Raw genomic sequence first — 21,359 nt, forward strand, 5'->3', positions numbered from 1 at the left:
AACGTTTTGGTAATGCTCACAATATTTCAAATGTTTTCACTATTATTATAGTTGTTTTGGTGATCTTTAATCAGTGATCTTTGATGTTACTACTACAATTCACTGAAGTCTCAGATGATGCTTAGCTTTTTTTTAGCAAGAAAGTATGTTTTAGTTAAGGTATACACATTGTATTCTTGGGGATAATGCTGTTGCACACTTAACAGGCTACACTGTACCATAAACGTAACTTTTATATGCACCAGGAAACCATAAAGAAGAAAAAAATGGCTGGTATACAAATAACCAGTCCTCAGTTGCACTAGCCTCACTTCAAATGCTTAATGCTAAATACAGCTAAGGACCACCCTGTTGAACAGGACAGATAAGGAATATTTCCATCACCCAAGAATGTTCCTTTGGAAAACACTGCTCTAAGGACCTCTGCTCAAGATTCATAGTAAGACTTGCCTTTTGTGAAATTATACTTCCTGCATACTTTCCTGTTGGCCACTTTCCCTTGATTACATTTTGTTTTATTGTAAGATGAATACATATTTTCTTTTTAAGGTGTGCATGTATCAACATCACTGCCTTTGTTTGCTTTCACAGTTGTTTTTTCCACAATGATATTCCAGACTATTACAAATCAAGATCTGCCTGAGATCAAGTGTGTTTTAATCAACCATGGAAACAATGATTCATCAATGGGGACATCACCATCGAATCCCATGGTAAAGTAATAGTAAAATGACAATTTTAGCTATTTTCTCTGGAGACCATACTTTGTAAGCTATTGAGACCTGCTATGGCTTATGAGCTTTTCTTTTTACATATTTAAGTAACTATACACTCATATGGGGTATTGATGAACATCTCTCCTCATTGTTACCTGGGAATCCATCCCAACATTCTCTTTGGGCTTAGATTCTGAAAGGACAGTGGTACTCAGAATGAATAAGAAACAAAAATTTCCTTTTCTCTTTAAAATAAAGCCAGGCTTCTCTCTCAAGCCCTGAATCTCTAAATTTCCAACTTCCTCCTGGGTTTACATAAATAGATTTTCTCCATTTGCTCATTAAGACCCACCTATATAATTTACTTCATTTCTATTTCCACAAACATCTTGTTTTAATGGATTTCTGTTTACAACCCCGTCTAGATCCTAAGCTTGAAAGCTCAGCCTCACTTTGGACTGCTTCCTTTCTCTGCCTTCACATTTGGTCAGTTACCAAGTCTTATCAATTTCCTTTCTTTCCTAGTTCTCATTTAACCACCTCATATTCTCCAGTCTCCCTGCCACTTCCCTAATTCCAGCCCTCATAGTCACAATAATATTGTAAGTGGCTTCTTCCTTCTACAGTTCAGTTCAGATAGGGCTGCCAAACTTTTTTATTTTTATTTTAATTTATTTTGGGCTGCACCGAGTCTCTGTTGCTTTGCACGGGCTTTGTCTGGTTGCAGAGATCTGGGGCTACTGTAGATACTGTGCTCAGGCTTCTCTTGCTCCAAGCACAGGCTCTAGGACGCACGGGCTTCAGCAGTTGTGGCACACAGCCTCGGTAGTTGCAGTTCCCAGGTTCTGGAGCACAGGCTCAACAGTTGTGGCACACAGGCTTAGCTGCCCCGTGGCATGTGGGATCTTCCCCACCCAGGGATCGAACCCGTGTCTCCTGCTTTGGTAGGTGGCTTCTATACCCCTGGGCCACCAGGGAAGCCCCCAGACTATTCTTCTTGAGGCATAGCTACATCCGTTACAGCCTGGCTTGGTCTTCTCGTGACTTCAGCTGACGTGCATATCACTCCATAAACTGGCTCTGACTCCTTCAAGTTCCACTCTTGTTTGTCATTACTCTTCTTAATGCTCTTCAGCTGACATAGCCTAGGTATTTACTCAAATGAAGGAAGCTTAAATGATCAAGAAACTGAAAATGTTAGAAGTCTATATACAATAAAAATTGAACATAAATTAACCAGTTCTATGGTTTTTATCCAGTTAAGGATTCATACACAGGTATAGTTACTCTGTTTTCTTTTATAGAGTACTCATGGCACGAAAGCATAGTTTATTTATTTACTTATTTATCTGGGTTTAAATTTTTAACAGATATTGGTGTCATTAACAGATTGGCTTGTTAATAATTAAGACATTTGGCATACATGATATTTTAGTGCAGACAAGAAAAAATTTTACTATTATGTGCTGTGATGTTTTAAACTTTTAGTGTCTTTTCAATGTGAGAAAATAGCTGCACACATTTAAGTGCTTTCTTATTAAATCACGATCTTTAAAAAAAAAAAAAAATCCATGATGATTGGTCTTGGTTCCTAGTATTAAGCTCTCTATATTCTTTTTTATGTAGAGTAAATTGTATTCTTATGCAAATTCAGGATTGTACTAAGACCTAGTAGTTCCTAAACCACATCAAGCAACCATCCTAACTGTGGCAAAACTGAACTTTCACCTTCCTGAAGCTGAAGCCACTCCTTCTGGATATTTTCCTACTTTGATGTGAGATGATTATTGGGGTGTCAGTGGCTTTTCTCAAAAGCAGTTGTGATTTCTTCCATAGTTCATGGTTCTCAGATGAGACATCTTTCTAAAACTCTTATAGTCAGAGGTTTTTGGAAGAACCAAGCACTTTTTAGTTGACAAAGCTGGCCAAGGCAGCTCTAATAAATAAGAAACTCCATCCTGAGCTATGTCACAGTATAGCCTGGAACCAAAATAGGATTATTTTACTGTTTCCACAATTCACTTAATTGTTGTTTCAAATCTGAGATTTCCCATCATTATCATTTCTGTTTGAAGATTAAGGTGGTGTGTCCTGAGTTTCTCCCCTACAAGGCTACTATTTCTCCTTTGTAGTTAAAAAGGATTGGGAGGAGATACAAATATTCTGTTTCTCCTCTGTTTTTCACCCACTGATTTTAGTGTCCACTGGTGGATCTTGCCTACAACCATTATTACTGTGATGTTTTCCTAATGATGAGCTTCTTTTCCCCTTGTTCCCTCTACATTCATTAACTGAAATTCTTCTGCGAGGAAGAGCTGTCTCTTCTCTCCATTTTATTTATTTAATCAGTCTAGACTTGTAGATACTTATTTTACTGCATGGATTATAGCCCCAAACTAACACTTTATTTTGTGGCTCAGATGTTTCCAGCTTTGGTCATTGGGAGCTACTTCAGCTTGGTTCCTGTGTCTTTTCAACGTGTCCCCAAAGTTTCTGAAGCACACCCTTAGTTTTTGGCACGATAGCATAGTTCAGACTCATCTTGTATTTTTCCTGTGTCAGCCCTTCTCCAAGAAGCGTTGGTTTCGTGAAGAATAGTATTTATAAACCAAGATCTGAGAGCTGAGTGCTTATTGCTCCCGAGCATTGTCACTTCTAGGCCTTCTTGGCAGACACAGGAAGGATACATGTTTGTATACTACCCCCCCATCCATACATACTATATTTATCTCTTTATCATCTCTATCTATCTATCACCATGAGTTCATGCTGATAACTGTGAATTCAATTCAGCACCAAAGGGTTCATTCTACCTTTCTCTCTTTCCTCAGTTGTACTTCTCTCTCTGACAGTAAGACCCCTGGCTTTCATGATCTAAAATAATTTACTTTATTATCATTCAATAATAATATTCATTTCTGGTATAAATGGCAGCCCACTCCATTATTCTTGCCCGGAGAATCCCGTGGACAGAGTCTGTAGCCTGGTAGACTACAGTCCATGGGGTCGCAAAGAGTTGGACATGACTGAGGCGACTTAGCATACATGCACTGGTGTGTCAGAATTGCTAACCCACATCGCAGTGAGAAAAAGATTTACCAACTAGAATACAGTGCGTGTGTGCTAAGTCTCTTCAGTCGTGTCCAGCTCTTAGCAACCCTATGGACTGTAGCCTGCCAGGCTTCTCTGTCCATGGGATGCTCCAGGCAAGAATTCTGGAGTGGGTTGCCATGCTCTTTTCCAGGGGATCTTCCTGACTCGGAGATTGAACCCATGTCTCTAACATCTCCTGCCTTGGCAGGCAGGTTCTTTACCACTACCACCACCCTGAGAAGCCCCTGGGAATACAGTACTTGTGTGCAATTCTTTTTGTCTTTAACCTCATACCATCCAAAACATTCTTTTCCCAAGTTACTTAGGTTTGTTCCTTTCTTTCCCAATCCCTTCACTCTGATTATGTTAGTTATTTGTGATACAGTTAAGTTCAGTTGCTTTGCATTCCATTTTGAGTTCCTCCATATCCTGGTTGACGTTGATGATCTATTTTGTGAGTAAATGGTATGGACCTAACAGAAGCAGAAGATATTAAGAAGAGGTGGCAAGAATACACAGAAGAACTGTACAAAAAAGATCTTCATGACCCAGATAATCACGATGGTGTGATCACTCACCTAGAGCCTGGAATGTGAAGTCAGGTGGGCCTTAGAAAGCATCATTACGAACAAAGCTAGTGGAGGTGATAGAATTCCAGTTGAGCTATTTCAAATCCTGAAAGATGATGCTGTGAAAGTGCTGCACTCAATATGCCAGCAAATTTGGAAAACTCAGCAGTGGCCACAGACTGGAAAAGGTCAGTTTTCATTCCAATCCCAAAGAAAGGCAATCCCAAAGAATGCTCAAACTACCATACAATTGCACTCATCTCACACGCTAGTAAAGTAATGCTCAAAATTCTCCAAGCCAGGCTTCAGCAATATGTGAACTGAGAACTTCCAGATGTTCAAGCTGGTTTTAGGAAAGGCAGAGATCAAATTGCCAACATCTGCTGGATCATTGAAAAAGCAAGAGAGTTCCAGAAAAATATCTATTTCTGCTTTATTGACTATGCCAAAGCCTTTGACTGTGTGGATCACAATAAACTGTGGAAAATTCTGAAAGAGATGGGAATACCAGACCACCTGACCTGCCTCTTGAGAAATCTGTATGCAGGTCAGGAAGCAACAGTTAGAACTGCATATGGAACAACAGACTGGTTCCAAATAGGAAAAGGAGTGCGTCAAGGCTGTATATTGTCACCCTGCTTATTTAACTTCTATGCAGAATACATCATGAGAAACGCTGGGCTGGATGAAGCACAAGCTGGAATCAAGATTGCCGGGAGAAATATCAATAACCTCAGATATGCAGATGACACCACCCTGATGGCAGAAAGTGAAGAGGAACTAAAGAGCCTCTTGATGAAAGTGAAAGAGGAGAGTGAAAATGTTGGCTTAAAGCTTAACATTCAGAAAACTAAGATCATGGCATCTGGTCCCATCACTTCATGGGAAATAGATGGGGAGACAGTGGAAACAGTGTCAGACTTTAATTTTTTGGGCTCCAAAGTCACTGCAGATGGTGATTGCAGCCATGAAATTAAAAGATGCTTATTCCTTGGAAGGAAAGTTATGACCAACCTATATAGCATATTAAAAAGCAGAAACATTACTTTGCCAACAAAGGTCCGTCTAGTCAAAGCTATGGTTTTTCCAGTGGTCATGTATGGATGTGAGAGTTGGACTGTAAAGAAAGCTGAGCGCTGAAGAATTGATGCTTTTGAACTGTGGTGTTGGAGAAGACTCTTGAGAGTCCCTTGGACTGCAAGGAGATCCAACCAGTCCATCCTAAAGGAGATCAGTCCTGGGTGTTCATTGGAAGGACTGATGCTGAAACTGAAACTCCAGTACTTTGGCCACCTCATGTGAAGAGTTGACTCATTGGAAAAGACCCTGATGCTGGGAGGGATTGGGGGCAGGAGGAGAAGGGGACGACAGAGGATGAGATGGCTGGATGGCATCATCAACTCGATGGACTTGAGTTTGAGTAAACTCTGGGAGTTGGTGATGGACAGGGAGGCCTGGCGTGCTGCGATTCATGGGATCGCAAAGAGTCGGACACGACTGAGCAACTGAACTGAACTGAACTTAAACATGATTATGGTCCTGAAAGCTAAAGCTATGTGATAAAAGACATACTCAGAGAAGTGTCATGCCTTCTTCATCCCTACTTCCAAGTTTCCTCCTTTCCCCATCTATCTCCTGTACTGAGCCAGTCCCTTAAGTTTTTTATATTAGCTCTGTATTTCTTGTGCACAAATGAGCAGATACATGTGTATTGTCTTAGCCCCTTTCCTTGTGACCCAAAGGATAGTGTAACTGAAAGTAGAAACATTTTGAACCCAGGTTTCTCCACTTAGCATCTGTCCAGGAAATCACTGCAAATCAGTTCATGGAGCTTGTCCTCATCCTTCTCTATAATTGCGTGTCCTCAATTATGTGAATTGACCATAATTTATTCCGTCACTCTGCTGTGTATGAGCACTTAAGTGCTTTCCTATGTACCAGCACTTAGGTGATTTCTAATATTTTGCAATTATAAATGATGTTCAATCAATTGTTGGACGTATAGTCCTCAAAATAGGACTGGCTGAGAGGGTGAAGTGCACAGTAGTTATATTAGGTGTTGGTGAATTCCAGATTCCCCCTGTGTACCAGTTTGCCTTTCTCCAGCAATGTATGAGAGTGGATATTTCCTTATAGCCTCACCAACAAAATTTTGCTAGTGTGACTGATTAGTGCTATCTCAATGTTGTTTGAGTTTTTCTGATCATATGTGAGTTTGAACATTTTCTCATGTGTTCGAGAGCCATTCTTTATAACGTTTTTGTGAATTGTCTATTTATTTCTTTTTCACTTTTTTCTATCATGTTTTGCTTCTGTGTCTCTCAATGTTAAAAAAATTCTTTACATATTAGGGGTATTAGCACTTTATTTCCTTTATTTGTAATATGCATAGCAAGTATTTTCTTCTAGCATGTCAAGGTTTTGTTGTTGTTGTTCTTGCTGTAATTTATTCTGTGTCCATCTTTTAAGATCCAGATCAGTTGCTGCACTCCAGTGGAGCATCTCCACCCCCATTGTCCCTGCATGGAAGTCACCTCTCCCGGCTCTGAAGGTCCAGAGCACTTAAATGCACCTTCCAAAGTAGTGGACTTCTGTTTCTCAGCCACATCACTTTTCACTTTGTTTTGTTATTTCTTCCTGTTGTTGTTGTTCAGTTGCTCAGTTGTGTCTAACTCTTTGTGACCGCATGGACTGCAGCACACCAGGCTCCCCTGTCCATCATCTCCTGGAGTATGGTGAAACTCTTGTTCATTGAGTCAGTGATGCTATCCAAACATCTCATCCTCTGCTGCCCTTTTCTGAACTTGGGGGTAGCACAGTCTATAAAGCATTTTTATAAATGCTTTATAAAATATAGAGCACTATAAAGCACTTTAACAAACAGTCTATAGAGCATTTTTAGAAATGCAGCCTAAAATATCTGTCTTTTCTTTAGAGAATTATCACTAATACGAATTTTAGTCAGTGATATGTCCTCCATGGGTTATGATGCGCTTGGGTGTTGTATGCAGTTGAAATCAACATGTAGGTATTTGGCAAAGCTTCCAGCTAAAAGGAAAAGTTATTAAACCTGCACTTGTAGTAAACTCACGTTGTTTTGTCGATGACGCAGGCGTCAGAATCCCAGGAAGACCTGGCGTGTGCCTTGAGGCCCGAGGGTACAGAAGCCATCTATGAAGCGGCCACGGTGCAGGTGGACATGGCTGCATCCATCACGCTGCAAGTGCTGGTCCCCACCCCGAGGAACACTTCCTGTCTCTGGGTTTTTAAACACAGCCACCTAAACTGCCAGCCACACTTCGATTTACAAAACAGGTAAGCGGGAGCCAGGGCAGCAATGTGTAACCACAGGAATTTTTGGAGGAATACTTTCTTCCCATAAAAAAAGACATTCTTGCTTCATTTGCAGTTTCTTTTCAAACTTCTGTAGACATCCATTGTAACTCTTATCTCCAGTGAAATAAAGTGAACCAAAAAATTAGTTAGGGCATGGATTCATGACATTTTATAGCAGTCAAAATGCACAGGGTAAGCAACACAAAAAGTGAATCCTAATGTAAACTATGGACTGTAGTTAATATCAGTATCGGTTCATCACTTGTAGCAAATACACCACACACATGCAAGATGTTAGTAATAGGAAAACTGGGGTTGGTGGGGGGAATGGGGAAGGATGTGTTTAGGATCTCTGTGTTTATGCTGTTTTCCCATAAATGTAAAATTGTACTAAAAAATTAAGTCTATTAATTTAAAAAGTTATATAGACATATATGGTATATTTGGGGCCTAAGAAGGGCTTCCCAGGTGACGCTAGTGGTAAAGAATCCACCTGCCAATGCAGGAGACATAGGAGATGCAGGTTCGATCCCTGGGTCGGAAAGATCCCTTGGAGGAGGAAATGGCAACCTACTCCAGTATTCTTCCCTGGGAAATCCCATGGACAGAGGAAGCTGGCAGGCCACAGTCCATGGAGTTGGACATGACTGAGAGACTGAGCAGCCAGGGCCTAAGAACGTAGTGATAGCTGACAAAATGTGAAACAAATAGTGAACAGATCGTGCGGGATTTTAAAGGTGGCTTGTTTTTCAAAAATTTTATTTACTTATTTTATTTTTGGCTCCACTGGATCTTCATGGCTATGCGTGGACTTTCTCTAGTTGATGCGGGTGGCGGCTTCTCTCTCACTCTAGTGCAAGGGCCTCTCATTGCAGTGGCTTCTCTTGCTGGATCACACAGGCTCCAGAGTGCGGGCTCAGTGGTTGTGGCACATGGGCTCGGTTGCCTTACAGGATGTGGATTCTTCCCAGACCAGGAATCACACCCAAATCCCTTGCATAGGCAGGCAGATTATAAACCACTGGACCACCAGGGAATTCCAATGGCTTGTTTGTTTTCATTTTATTTTGTCTTAAAGATAAAAAATTAGAAAATTTCTCTTCCATTCTGGTTAAAGTAGCAAAGAGCTTACTAGTTAAAGTAGTGAGAAACTTCTTTCTGGGAATTGCTGGCCTGTTTTGTTTCCCAGAATGATGAGCAGAATTGCAATGTGTGTGATACCATGAAACATTAGAAATTGACCTCTGTGTGGCGAGCATTGGTGTCAGGATCCAGAAACATGTCTTAAGATTGACAGCAAAGCCCTGAATCTAACCCTGTGCTGACTGCAGCCCCTGCTATCCACGTCCAGGGAGGGTAGGAAGCAGGGGGCACGGGCCATTTGAATGCCCACTTACTAATTCTACACTGCTTTATTCTCTAATTCTTGGGTTGCTCTGGCATCCCAAAACTGTAGCAGAGGCATTGTCTTTCTAGAAGCAATGCAGAAAACAGCCCCTCAATGACCCAAAGAGTGCTCCATGCCGCCTACCTGGGACATGGGAGAACACCCATGACTGGATTGTACCAAGGACTCGAATTTGTTTCTATAAGGTCAGACCAACATTGAAGTAGTTTTCAGGCCAGTAGCTATAATTCTGAAGTCTGGTTCTAAACCTTAGAGCACATTCATTTTCCTTTCCTCTTTTGAGGCCATATTACTCACTTCTCTTTTTTTGCTTACGTTTACCTTGGGGTTAAAGCAAAGCATTAAGAATTTTGCCTTAAAGAAACGTTCCAGTAATTTTATTAAAATCTAATACCACACGATTTTACCACTCTGTGTATGCTAAAAAGCAGGTAAATGATCATTTTTTCTGCACACCACAGAATTCCAGCAAAACAAAATGAAATCTCTTCTTAGAGACTCATATATATACATATATATTATTTATATAGATAGATAGGTATATAGACATATAGATATGCATACATGAAATGCCACAGCAGCTCCTGGAGTGAGACCAAAAAGAAAAGTAAAAAATAAGGGTTCTTTTTACTCTGCTGAAAGATTGCCTTTTTTTGTTGTAGGTCAGGCAGCCAAAGTCATAGGTCTTTTGTGGGTTAGTTAACCTAGTACCAAGACATTTTTAGAAACTTCTCCATAGCAAAGAGTTATAGAATTTAAGGGCTTCCCAGGTGGTGCAGTGGTAAAGAATCGGCCTGCCAATACAGGAGACATAAGAGACGCGGGTTCGACCCCTGGGTTGGGAAGAGCCCCTGGAGAAGGCAATGGCAACCCACTCCAGTATTCTTACCTGGAGAATCCCATGGACAAAGGAGCCTGGTGAGCTACAGTCCATGGGGTCGCAAAGAGTCAAGACACAACTGAGCACACACCTGTGCACGCAGACTCATAACCAGACAGATCTGATAACCATCTCAGAGTTTTGTATGAGATACCCAAGAGTTCACACATGATACTAGGGATGTGAAGAGTTCAGAGAAAGAAAGCACGTCAAAATGCCTGCATGAGCAAAAAATACATATTTGTTGTTGTTTTTTGGTTGTTAAGTCGTGTCCGACTCTTTGTGACCCCATGGACTGTAACCCGCCAGTCTCCTCTGTCCATGGGGATTCTCCAGGCAAGAATACTGGAGTGGGTTGCCATGCCCTCCTCCAGGGGATCTTCCTGACCCAGGGATTGAACCCACATCTCTTACATCTTCTGCATTGGCAGGCAGGTTCTTTACCACTAGTGCCACCTGGGAAACGAAGGCCCCTAGCCAGATTGATCTTTACCAAGTATCTGAAAACTTAGAAATACTCACATTGAGACATCTCTCTCCTTACATCCATGTGATGTATCAGTGTAATTATTATCTCATAGGAAAATGCTTTGTGTCTGAATTTACTTGAATTCTTCCCTCTGGAGGGATGGGGTACAAAACGGACTGTTCTTAGTCTCAGCACATCTTGCTTGTTCCATCGTGTGGTTCTGCAAATGGGGCACCAAGGCATGTGACCAGGTGACTGGCACCTGGATGCTTTGTCATTGGCAGGAATGATGCCCTGCTACCAAGGAAGGCATCTCACCAAGTCTATGTGGTTTTGGCGGGAGTTTTCCCTCCAAGGGGCTCAGGCAGCATGAGGTGAAGGCACACACTCCCCAGGGAGGGACCAGATCAAGGTCACGGTCAAACTAACAAGGCCCAAGCTGAGTGTCAGGAGCAGGACAGGAGCTTTGTTCTCCACGGAGATGAACCAGAGCTGCCCAACTGCCTTCTGACTCAGTGTGAAATTTGATGGTTTTTGTTTCACACGTTTTCCAGATTAACCAGTTCTCTTTCTTGTGTTTCAGAGGAGTTTTTTCCATGGTCATTTTGAAAATGACAGAAACCCAAGCTGGAGAATACCGCCTTTTGATTCAGAGTGCAGCTAACAATTACACAGTATTGTTTACAGTGAGTATAAGAAGTAAGTGCCATTTGCTTCCAGGTTTCCTCAATATTCTAAAGGGGTGGTTGGAATCCAAGAGCTCTTACCAGGTGCCCCAGACAGTTTAACCAGGTTTCCCTCGACATGTGGCTGAATTAATTGAACTCACTTCAACCTCCCCCATCACCTGTTGAGACTCTGCTGTGACCCACAGACTGAGAGTGAGTGCTCTTCAGAACCTCTATTTCAGGGCTCCCCATTTTTTTTCACTGTCAGATGGATGACAAGGAAGAAGTGGAAAGCATTTTGACCTTTGAGTCAGAAGACCTGAGTCCTTATTCTGGATCTGATGTGACCGCTTTGGGTGGGTCATGGCATCTTCTCTGAGCCAATGGGGATACACAGACATAGCTCACAGGATTGCATGAGCTTAGGCAACAAGAATGTCTGTGTCTACACTGTCCGGCAAGGTAGCCACTGGCCACAGGTGGCTGGTGAACACTTGAAATATAGCCAGTGTGACTGGGCACCAAAGTTGTCACTTTCTTTAATTTTAATTGATTGAAAGTTGAATTTAGATAACCATATGGAGCTGGTGGCTGCTGTGTTCATCGCAACGCCCCCATCGCTATGCAGACTATCAGGAGCAAGGCAGAGGTTCTCACCCGGGGTTTGGGGGGGCCAGGGGAGGACGGGGACACGCTGTGCAGTTGGCAAAACCACCTCCGGCATGTCTTCTGGCTTCTCCTTGTCTCCACCGAGTTCTGCCAGGCCTCGAGGTTGTGCAGACTCAGCCCTGTACTCCCTCCCCCCAACTGCTTTACCCCACATGACAAACGGGGACTAGAGGTGTACGTCCACATGGGTCCCGCTGCCTTTAGGGGCCAGGGCAGCACTCCAGAACCTCTGGTTCATCCACTGTAAATCAAGCTCCCTGGCTGCACCTTGGTTGACTTGCGGGCGGCAGGTGCAGTGCCTGTGTGTCCCGGCCCAGAGCAGTGCCCAACAACAGGAGGCTGAGCTTGGCCAGGTCTGCACTCCCGGCCTCCCTGCCCTGGGTCTTGCAGTCAGAGCTGCAAGCAGCAGAGCCATTTAGATTCCCACAAGGCTCATCTGAATGGGGCTGGGGACACGGTGTTAGGCTCCAAAGTCAGCCTGTCCAGCAAAAGCCAGGCAAAGTCAAAATCGGTCAACATTTGTTTTGAAAAGCCCACCAGTTACTCTGCTATGTAAAAAACCGGAGCCCTAGAAGGTCAAAACTCAAGAGGTACCTCTCACTGCTCTTTGATTTTAGTCTTGTTCCTGACCCCTCCCCAGTCCTCCACTCCCCTCTGAGACAGGAAGCGCTCAGGTTGGAAGAGAATGGGAGATTTTTTGCTCTCTTTCTTTCCCTCTGTTTTTTGCCAAGTGTTGAATTTGTATAAAGTAAATGTGCCTCTGCTGTCTTTATTATATTTAGGGCAACTTTTTTTCACTTAAGATCTACAATGTACAAATGAAAAAGATTTACAATGTAAAAATAGCACAACAATCATTCAAGTAAGTTGCAACTGCTTTTAACGGTGCTGCTGGGTGGTGGGATTCAAAAAAATCAGGTGGGTTAGACTTGGCAGCAGTCAACATGAAAAAGAGGAAAGGGTTTAGTGAACCACAAGTTCAGTATTAACCAACAGTATGTTATGGTTGCTAAAAAAGGAAATCTGAACCTTGGCAGCATTCACAAAAATGTAATGTCTGGGTTAAGAAAATTCATGGAAAATTACTATTTACAGTTCTACATTTTTGGCAGATGAACATTGACAAAACAGAGCCACCAGGACAGGGAAGATCTTGGAATTCCTTAAGTTAGGAGAAGCTAAGGGAATTAAGAATGTTTAGCAAAGAAAAGGAAATATTTTGAGGAAAGCAGAAGATTGATTGCAGTGTAACGTAAAGGAAATTCTTCTGATGTGAGTCAGGAAACCTGGGCTAACTAGTTAAAAACATCTTCGATGGCAGTGGTCTTCCTTAACCTCAGGATGATTTTAAATATTGGAAAGATTTTCCCATGGAAGCAAAGCTTCACTTAAAAAAAAAAAAAATTGCTCTAGAGGGTAGACTTGGGACCACTGGTCAGAAGCTACAGGAAGAGACGGTAAAAACTACGATACAATGGGAAAAGATGTTTGTAATTCACATAATCAACAAAGATTGAATAGTCATGATAGGTAAAGAACTTCTATAAATCAATAAGAAAAAAAACTAGTAGAAAAGTAAAAGATATGAGTAGCTATTTCACTGTATAGTGAACATATTAAATTAATAGCTGAGACATGCAAATTAAGACCACAGTGAAGGGCTTCCCTGGTGGCTCAGGGGATAAGAATCCGCTAGCCAAGGCAGGAGACATAGGTTCGGTCCCTAATCCGAGACGATGCCACACGCCTTGGAGCAGCTAAGCCTGCGCACCGCAGATAGTGAGCCTGTGCCCTAGAGCCGAGGAGCCACAACAACTGAAGCCTGTATGTTCTAGAGTCCGTGCTCTGCAACAGGAGAAGCCACCACAAGGAGAAGCCCGTGCACCGCGACGGGACAGAAGGCCCCGCTCGTTGAAACTAGAGAAAAGCCTGCTCAGCAACAAAGATCCAGCACGGCCAAAAATAAATAATAAAATAAATGTATTTTAAATTATCTTAAAAAAGACCACAATGACATATGATTTTATACCCACCGGATGGTTGGAAACGAATTGTCATTGTGCGTGGATCCACACCGTAGGAATCAGAAGTTGCACTCCAAGGTCTATTGTTAAAGGAATGTACACACCTGACTTGGTAGAAATGCATAGGATGTTCATAGCACCACTGTTGGTGATTCAAACTACAAGAAACACCCAAATGTCCCCTGCAAGAAGATGGAACAGTAGACTGTGATATATCCACCAGTGGAACACAAGGTAGTGGTAGCAAAATGAATTAAGCATCAGTTCAGTTCAGTTGCTCAGTCGTGTCCGACTCTGACCCCATGGACTGCAGCACACCAGGCCTCCCTGTCCATCACCATCTCCTGGAGCTTACTCAAACTCATGTCCATTGAGTCCATGATGCCATCCAACCATCTCATCCTCTGTTGTCCCCTTCTCCTCCCGCCTTCAGTCTTTCCCAGCATCAGGGTCTTTTCGAATGAGTCAGCTCTTCACATCACGTGGCCAAAGTTTTGCAGTTTCAGCTTCAGCATCAGTCCTTCCAATGAATATTCAGGACTGATTTCCTTTAGGATGGATTGGTTGGATCTCTTTGCAGTCCAAGGGACTCTCAAGAGTCTTTTCCAACACCACAGTTCAAAAGCATCAATTCTTCAGCTCTCAGCATTCTTTGTAGTCCAGCTCTCACATCCATACATGACTATTGGAAAAACCAAAGCTTTGACTAGACGGACCTTTGTAGGGAAAGTAAATATCTCTACTTTTTAACATGCTGTCTAGGTTGGTCATAACTTTTCTTCCAGGGAGTAAGCGTCTTTGAATTTCATGGTTGCAGTCACCATCTGCAGTGATTTTGGAGCCTCCCAAAATAAAGTCTGTCACTATTTCCACTGTTTCCCCATTCATTTGCCATGAAGTGATGGGACCAGATTCCATGATCTTAGTTTTCTGAATGTTGAGTTTTAAGCCAACTTTTTCACTCTCCTCTTTCCCTTTCATCAAGAGTTTTGAATTAAGCATAGCTACATGCATGCAAAACCATGGAATAGTCTTAAGGTTGGATGAATAACTAAAATTGTGAAGGACTGCATATTGAGTGACTGCACATGTTGAAGCCCAGAAACAAGCAAACAAACCAATATATTGTTTGGGGCCACCCATCTATGTGGTACAGACATTTTTTAAAGTTTGAGAATGACAAACACAAAATTCAGGACAAAGCTAACCTAGGGTTGAGACATGGAGAGAAACACGAAAGTAGATTCAAAGGTATTTATGATTATTCCAGTTATTAAGTAGAGCATGGGTCCATGGATCTTCATTTTTATTTATTATGCTTCAGAATTTACTCTTTGTCTATCTTTGGTGTATATATATGCATATATATATAAAGTATTATAGTATTTTAGAACAATTGATTATAAGGAAGAAGACTGAAATTTAGCATTTTTTCTTTTAAGAAAAAAAGGTTCCAAACTGGAAGGATCTACTCTGGGAGGTCATGAACTTCTGTCGCTAAGGGTTCCAAGCAGAAGTAGAGTTGATATGATAAGCACCGTGGGGAGGGGGAGGGGAAGATAGGAGGAAGGGGGCGGGGAGGTTCAATGTGAATAAGAGGTTAAAATAAACCTCTTAATTCTGTTTCAATTCTATCTCCATTTGACTATATTTCTGCCTAGTTCTAGATAAAATTGTGGGCAGAAAGTGTTAGTTGCTCAGTCGTGTCCAACTCTTTGCAACCCCATGAACTGTAGCCCACCAGATTCCTCTGTGCATGGGGATTCTCCAGGCAAGAATACTGGAGTGGGTTGCCATTCCCTTCTCCATGTGGGCAGAAAGCTGAGCCTCAAAACTAGATAAGTAAGTGTTATAGACTTTATGTTATTTCTGCTCTTCTTTTTCCCATGTGTATTGATATTTGTGTTTTTACCTGGCTTCCCTCCACTAAACTTTAGTTGTCTTTGGATTCATGAAATAGCCAAAGACATTAGCTAAGAGAATAAATGCCAGTCAGCATTTCAGCCTGAGTTGAGTTTAATATATTGGTGAGGAGGGGCTATGTTATTGTATATATTTGGAGTGGAATGGAAGATACTGCGATAACATAAGAGATTAACTTTTCTTGATGTAGAATTCTTCTTTTGAGGAGACTAAGACAGTTTTTTTTAATGTTTTTCATATGAAACATTTTTAATATTAAAACATGAATAATTTATAATGCTTTAGATACACTGCTTTACACATTAAGAAAACCTTACTTTAGAAAAATGGAAAATCAGGACGCCTTGGTCTGCATCTCAGAGAGTGTTCCAGAACCGACGGTGGAATGGGTGTTCTGCGATTCACAGAGTGACAGGTATGATGTGAGAACGGCTTATGACTTCACTGTTGTGGTCTTTTTCTAATATAGTTGACATCATACTGTATATACAAGTTGTCACCATGCTAACAAGAAACTTCGCCTTTTAAAGTATGATTGGTGTGGACTTCCCAGGGGGAAAGTGGGGGGTATCTTGGTGAGGGGGCCTTTGGAGCCCCCCATTGGTCATGTCACTGACCTGTAGGACCCTCCCTGCATATCACAGGATGTGAATAAACGCCCTTTAAGTTACAGGGTTGTTGACTGTTGGGGGAAAAAGAAAGGTCCAGGGCTTCCCTGGTAGCTCAGTGGTAAAGGAACATCTGCCAATGCGGGAGAAATGGGTTCGATCCCTGATCAAGCACTTAAGCCCAGGTGCCACGATATTGAACCTGTGCTCCAGCTTGGGAGCCACAAGTACTGAGCCCACGCGCAGCAACGGCAGAAGCCTGCACGCCCCAGAGCCCGTGCTCCGCAGCAAGAGAAGCCACGGCGCTGAGAAGCTGGCGTACCCCAAGTAGAGAGCAGCCCCCAGTCACCACACTACAGAGAAAGGCCACACACAGCACAGATCCAGCACAGCCAAATAAATAAAGTCATAAATGGTTGTTTAACTTTTTTTTTTTTTTAAAAAAGGTCCAGACTTTTAAATTTTTTACTTTTTATCTTATTTGGCTGCACTGGGTATTAGTTGCAGCGTTCGGGATCTAGTTCCCTGACCAGGGATAGATCCCTGGCCCCCTGCATTGGATGCATGGAGTCTTAGTCGCTGGGCCCCCAGGGAAGTCCCAGGTCCAGGTTTTAGTGTATAATCCCCTATAGGAAAAAAAAATCCCCTGTGAATGAATGTTTAATTTGTGCTTATTCCATGTATTCTGGAATAGCAGGTATAATTGTTAGAAGATGCAGAATCTGCCTGGGTCTGAACCCTTCTGTGCTTATACCTGTGTGGCCTTGAACGGGTTATTTAATCCCTTCCCACCTCATTAGAAGTGTGGGGCTGGTAGCGGTCTGTACCTTATTAGGAGCGCTCTGATGAGGAAGTGAATCAGTACACGTGAAACACACAGAACAATGATAGTAAGTAGATAGCAAGTACCTTATAAATGTGTTATACCTAGGTGTCCACAAAGTAAGGATTCATGCTGTTTGAACCAATTAAAATGTACTAAACAACTTTCATTGAAAAATGGGACTAAAAAAAAAAGAAAAGAAAAATGGGACTAAAGAGAAGGAGGGGAAAAAAATCAGGTTGCCAAATGATAAAACTGGGATCCTACATTTTGAAGGAAAAAGAGATTACCTATAGATATAAATGCAATGTGTGAACAGAGAAGAAAAAGATTAGAAAGCTACACACAGCAAAATAGTAACAGTTGTCATCTCATGGTGGTAGGAATATGGGCAAATTAAAATTCTTTTCTTTGGGTTTTCCTGGATTTTCCAACATTTCTACAATAAGCAATTATTGTTGTCTTAAAGATTAATTATTATTGGAACTTCCCTGACAGTCCAGTGGTTTAGACTCTGATCTTCCAATGCAGGGGACTCAGGTTCCATCCTGGTCAGGGGACTAAGATTTCCCTTACCACTTGGCCAAAAAAAAAAAAATTATTATTGTGATTTAAAAAAAATTATTGTTGTCATTTTTAAAATTCAAGGAATAATGTGTAAACAAATGAATATATTTGACTACAGTGATAAAGAGGGGAAAAGTGACTATACACAGAAGCTGTATGTAGTCACAGAAAGCTGTGACTATTCCAAAAGCTGTACCTGCTTTGGGGAAGGTTATAGTTAGGGAGGGGGGAGAGGGCAGGGAGAAGTCCCTCAAATCCCCGTGCGTGTGGTGTGTGCTAAGTTGCCACCCCAGGGACGGTAGCCCAACAGGCTCCTCTGTCCTTGGGGATTCTCCAGGCACGGATACTGGAGTGGGTTCCCGTGCCCTCCAGGGGATGTTATCAAACCTGAGTCTCCTGCACTGCAGGCAGATTCTTTAGCACTGAGCCACTGGGAAGCCCAAATCCCCAGGTGTGGCTGGCCCCTCTCCGGGGACACCACCCTCTCTGCTGTGACCTGTGGGGACCCTGGGCACTTCTGCAACCCTGGCCCCTCTCCGTCTCACTGCCAGTCCTCTTCAGAGCTTCAGAGATACCTACACCTTGTTGCCGTATTAAAACCTAATTGTGCTTTTCCTTTTCTCCCTTTTCTCCACCCCCGCCCCCGCTTTTCTGTCTTTTCTCAGTTCTTCCATTCGTTTTCTCTGTTTAACAACAACCAAGAGGTTACCAGACACGAAATCTTTTTTTTAATTAATTTTTATTGTGGCATAGTTGCTTCACCGTGTTGTGTCTAGTGTGCTGCAAAGCGAATCTGACATACACGTACAAGTATCCCCTCACTTTTGGATTTCCTCCCCGATCAGGTCACCTCAGAGCATTAGGTAGAGTTCCCTGAGCTATACAGTATGTTCTCATTTGTCGTTTAGTCGCTAAGTTGTGTTCAACTCTTTTGTGACCCCATGGACTGTAGCCCGCCCGGCTCCTCTGTCCACGGGGTTTCCCAGGCAAGAACACTGGAGTGGGTCAAGCCATTCCCTTCTCCAGGGGTCTTCCCGAGCCAGAGACTGAATCCTTGTCTCCTGCATTTTCAGGCGGATTCTTTACCTCTGAGCCACCAGGAAAGCCCATGTTCTCATCAGTTATCTGTTTTATACATACTGTTACCTATTTTACACATGCTGTTTTCTATTTTATACAGACTATCAATAGTGTATATATGTCAGTCCCAATCTTCCAGTTCCTCCCACCCCCCCTTTCCCCTTTAGTATCCATACTTTTCTCAAAACTTTTTGAACTCTTATTATGTGATTCTCTCCAGCGTTATTCTAATTAGGTGAGGTGATGAATAACTAACTAGTTCCCTTAAGAACTCCGTGGGTGGTGCGGGTACCATCAGTATGAATTGGTTTGCCTATGACCTGCTCCTATCTTTATTTTCTTATCAGGCTGTTAAACTCTACAACCTTTTATCTGGTTCTTCTCCTGAATACTCACTTGTCATTTTAAAAGGTATTTAGTCAACTGACATTTCTTTTTTAATTGCAGCTGTAGAGGAGAGAGTCCAGCTGTCGTCACAAAGGAGGAGAGCGTCCTCCATGAGTTATTTGGAACAGATATCAGGTGCTGTGCAAGAAATGAGCTGGGCAGGGAATGTACCAAGCTCTTCACTATAGGTAAGACCATGACATTGTGTCCGTCTGTTTTCTGTGATAGTTCCTCGGAGACAGTCTGGGACTAATCATCACCCCTTAGGTCCTCACTCAGTTTCAAAAATGCTGTAGTTCCTTCAGGCCATTTTCAGTGTAATATTATGGATTCTTTCAGTGCTCATTTCTTCATAAAAGACAACTTAATCTGTGAAAGATCTTTTTATTTTGGGATAGTTGGTAACATTTAAGATGCCATTAAAATCTTTTTTAAAAAATGTATTTATTTCTTTTTGGCTGTGCTGGGTCTTTGTTGGTGCACCCGCTTTTCTCTAGCTGCGGCAAATGGGGGGCTACTCTGTAGTTGTGGTGCACGGACCTCTCATTGTGTTAGCTTCTGTTGTTATGTAGCACAGGCTCTAGGACGTGTGGGCTTCAGTAGTTGCGGCTCCCAGGCTCTAGAGCAGAAGCTCAGTAGTTGTGACCCATGGACTTAGTTGCTCCACAGCATGTGGGATCTTCCGGGACCAGGGATGGAACCTGTGTCTCAGGCGGATTCTCTACCACTGAGCCCCCAGGGAAGCCCTGAGATACCATTAAAACCTTTATTCTGCAGAATGTTCATGATATATTGTGTGGTGCAAGGGGGAATCACGTTTTTTCTTACCCGCGATTTTTTCATCTTCTAGATCTAAACCAGACTCCTCAGACCACACCGCCACAATTATTTCTTAAAGTAGGGGAACCCTTATGGATAAGGTGCAAAGCCATTCACGTAAACCACGGATTCGGGCTCAGCTGGGAATTAGAGAATAAAGCTCTGGAAGAGGTGAGAGGATGAGCTTGTATTCTGAAATGCAGAAAAATGAACCAAGAATCCAAGTGGAAATCACTCCATTCAAACTCTGTTTTATATTAAAATCTAGGGCAGCTACTTTGAGATGAGTACCTATTCCACAAACAGAACTATGATACGGATTCTGTTTGCTTTTGTATCATCAGTGGGAAGAAACGACACTGGCTATTACACTTGTTCCTCTTCAGAGCATCCCAGTAAATCAGCTTTGGTCACCATCCTAGGTAATGCAGCTGCGTACATAATCTGTACTCGTGTTTTTAGTTGTTTTAGTGTGGAGTGTAACGTAGGTGCTGCACATTCTGCCTTCAGTATAAGGTTAGTATCAAAAAGTTGAGAGAGAAATTGAATTAGGATAACTTTGTGAAATCAATACAAGCTGCCCCCTCCCTTCCTTTTCTGGTTAAACCGAGCCTGAGCCCACTTGAATGCCACTGTTTTTGCACTCATCACATTGTAATGTGACCCTCTGTTTGTGGATTTTTGTCTTCCAGTAGGCTGGAAGGTTCCTAAGGACAGGAATAATCCTTTCTATCCTTGTAGTCCCGGACGTGGCAGAGAGCCAGAATCAAAATGCACCATTAATAAGCACTTGTTCTAAGAACTACCTGAGAACTGCCCCTTAAAGGGCAGAGAGCAGTGGCTGAGAAAGCCCAACAAACACTTGTTGTTTAGTCACTCGGTTGTGTCCGACTCTTTTGGGACCCCATGGATTGTAGTCCACCAGGCTCTTCTGTCCATGGGATTCTCCAGGCAAGAATACTGGAGTGGGCAGCCACTTCCTTTTCCAGGGGATATTCCCGACCCAGGGATTGAACCCATGTCTCCTGCATTGGCAGGTGGATTCTTTACCACTGAGCCTTGAGGAAATGGAAATTTGGGTGGGCTGTGTAGAATCTGACAATAACCCTGCTTTAAGTAATCTCAGAGACTCCAATAATTTTTTTTTTTTAAAGTGATCTCAGAGTAGGTGGCAGCCTTTAGCCATCTACTTTGAAAATGCTGAGAAATAAAGAGATTCTCTTATCAAACTAACAAGGAAGTATTCCCCAGGGAAACCTTGTGAGTATTACTGGCTAGACTGTTCTTTTATTTGTGCCCTGAGATTATTTTATGTGGGAT

General features: G+C 42.4%; 1 protein-coding gene across 1 annotated transcript in view; it reads left to right on the forward strand.

The window, feature by feature from the left end:
• The window catches only part of FLT3 (fms related receptor tyrosine kinase 3), a 67,135-nt gene that overhangs the window by 13,007 nt on the left and 32,769 nt on the right, over positions 1-21,359 (forward strand). The window contains exons 2-8 of the mRNA XM_061133193.1: positions 592-713; positions 7,491-7,693; positions 11,055-11,170; positions 16,041-16,170; positions 19,281-19,408; positions 20,071-20,210; positions 20,308-20,461. Coding sequence (XP_060989176.1) covers positions 592-713; positions 7,491-7,693; positions 11,055-11,170; positions 16,041-16,170; positions 19,281-19,408; positions 20,071-20,210; positions 20,308-20,461 — 993 coding nt within the window. The remainder of the gene's footprint in view (positions 1-591; positions 714-7,490; positions 7,694-11,054; positions 11,171-16,040; positions 16,171-19,280; positions 19,409-20,070; positions 20,211-20,307; positions 20,462-21,359) is intronic.

The sequence above is a fragment of the Dama dama genome, chromosome 30 (genome assembly GCF_033118175.1).
Source record: "Dama dama isolate Ldn47 chromosome 30, ASM3311817v1, whole genome shotgun sequence".
NCBI lineage: Eukaryota > Metazoa > Chordata > Mammalia > Artiodactyla > Cervidae > Dama > Dama dama.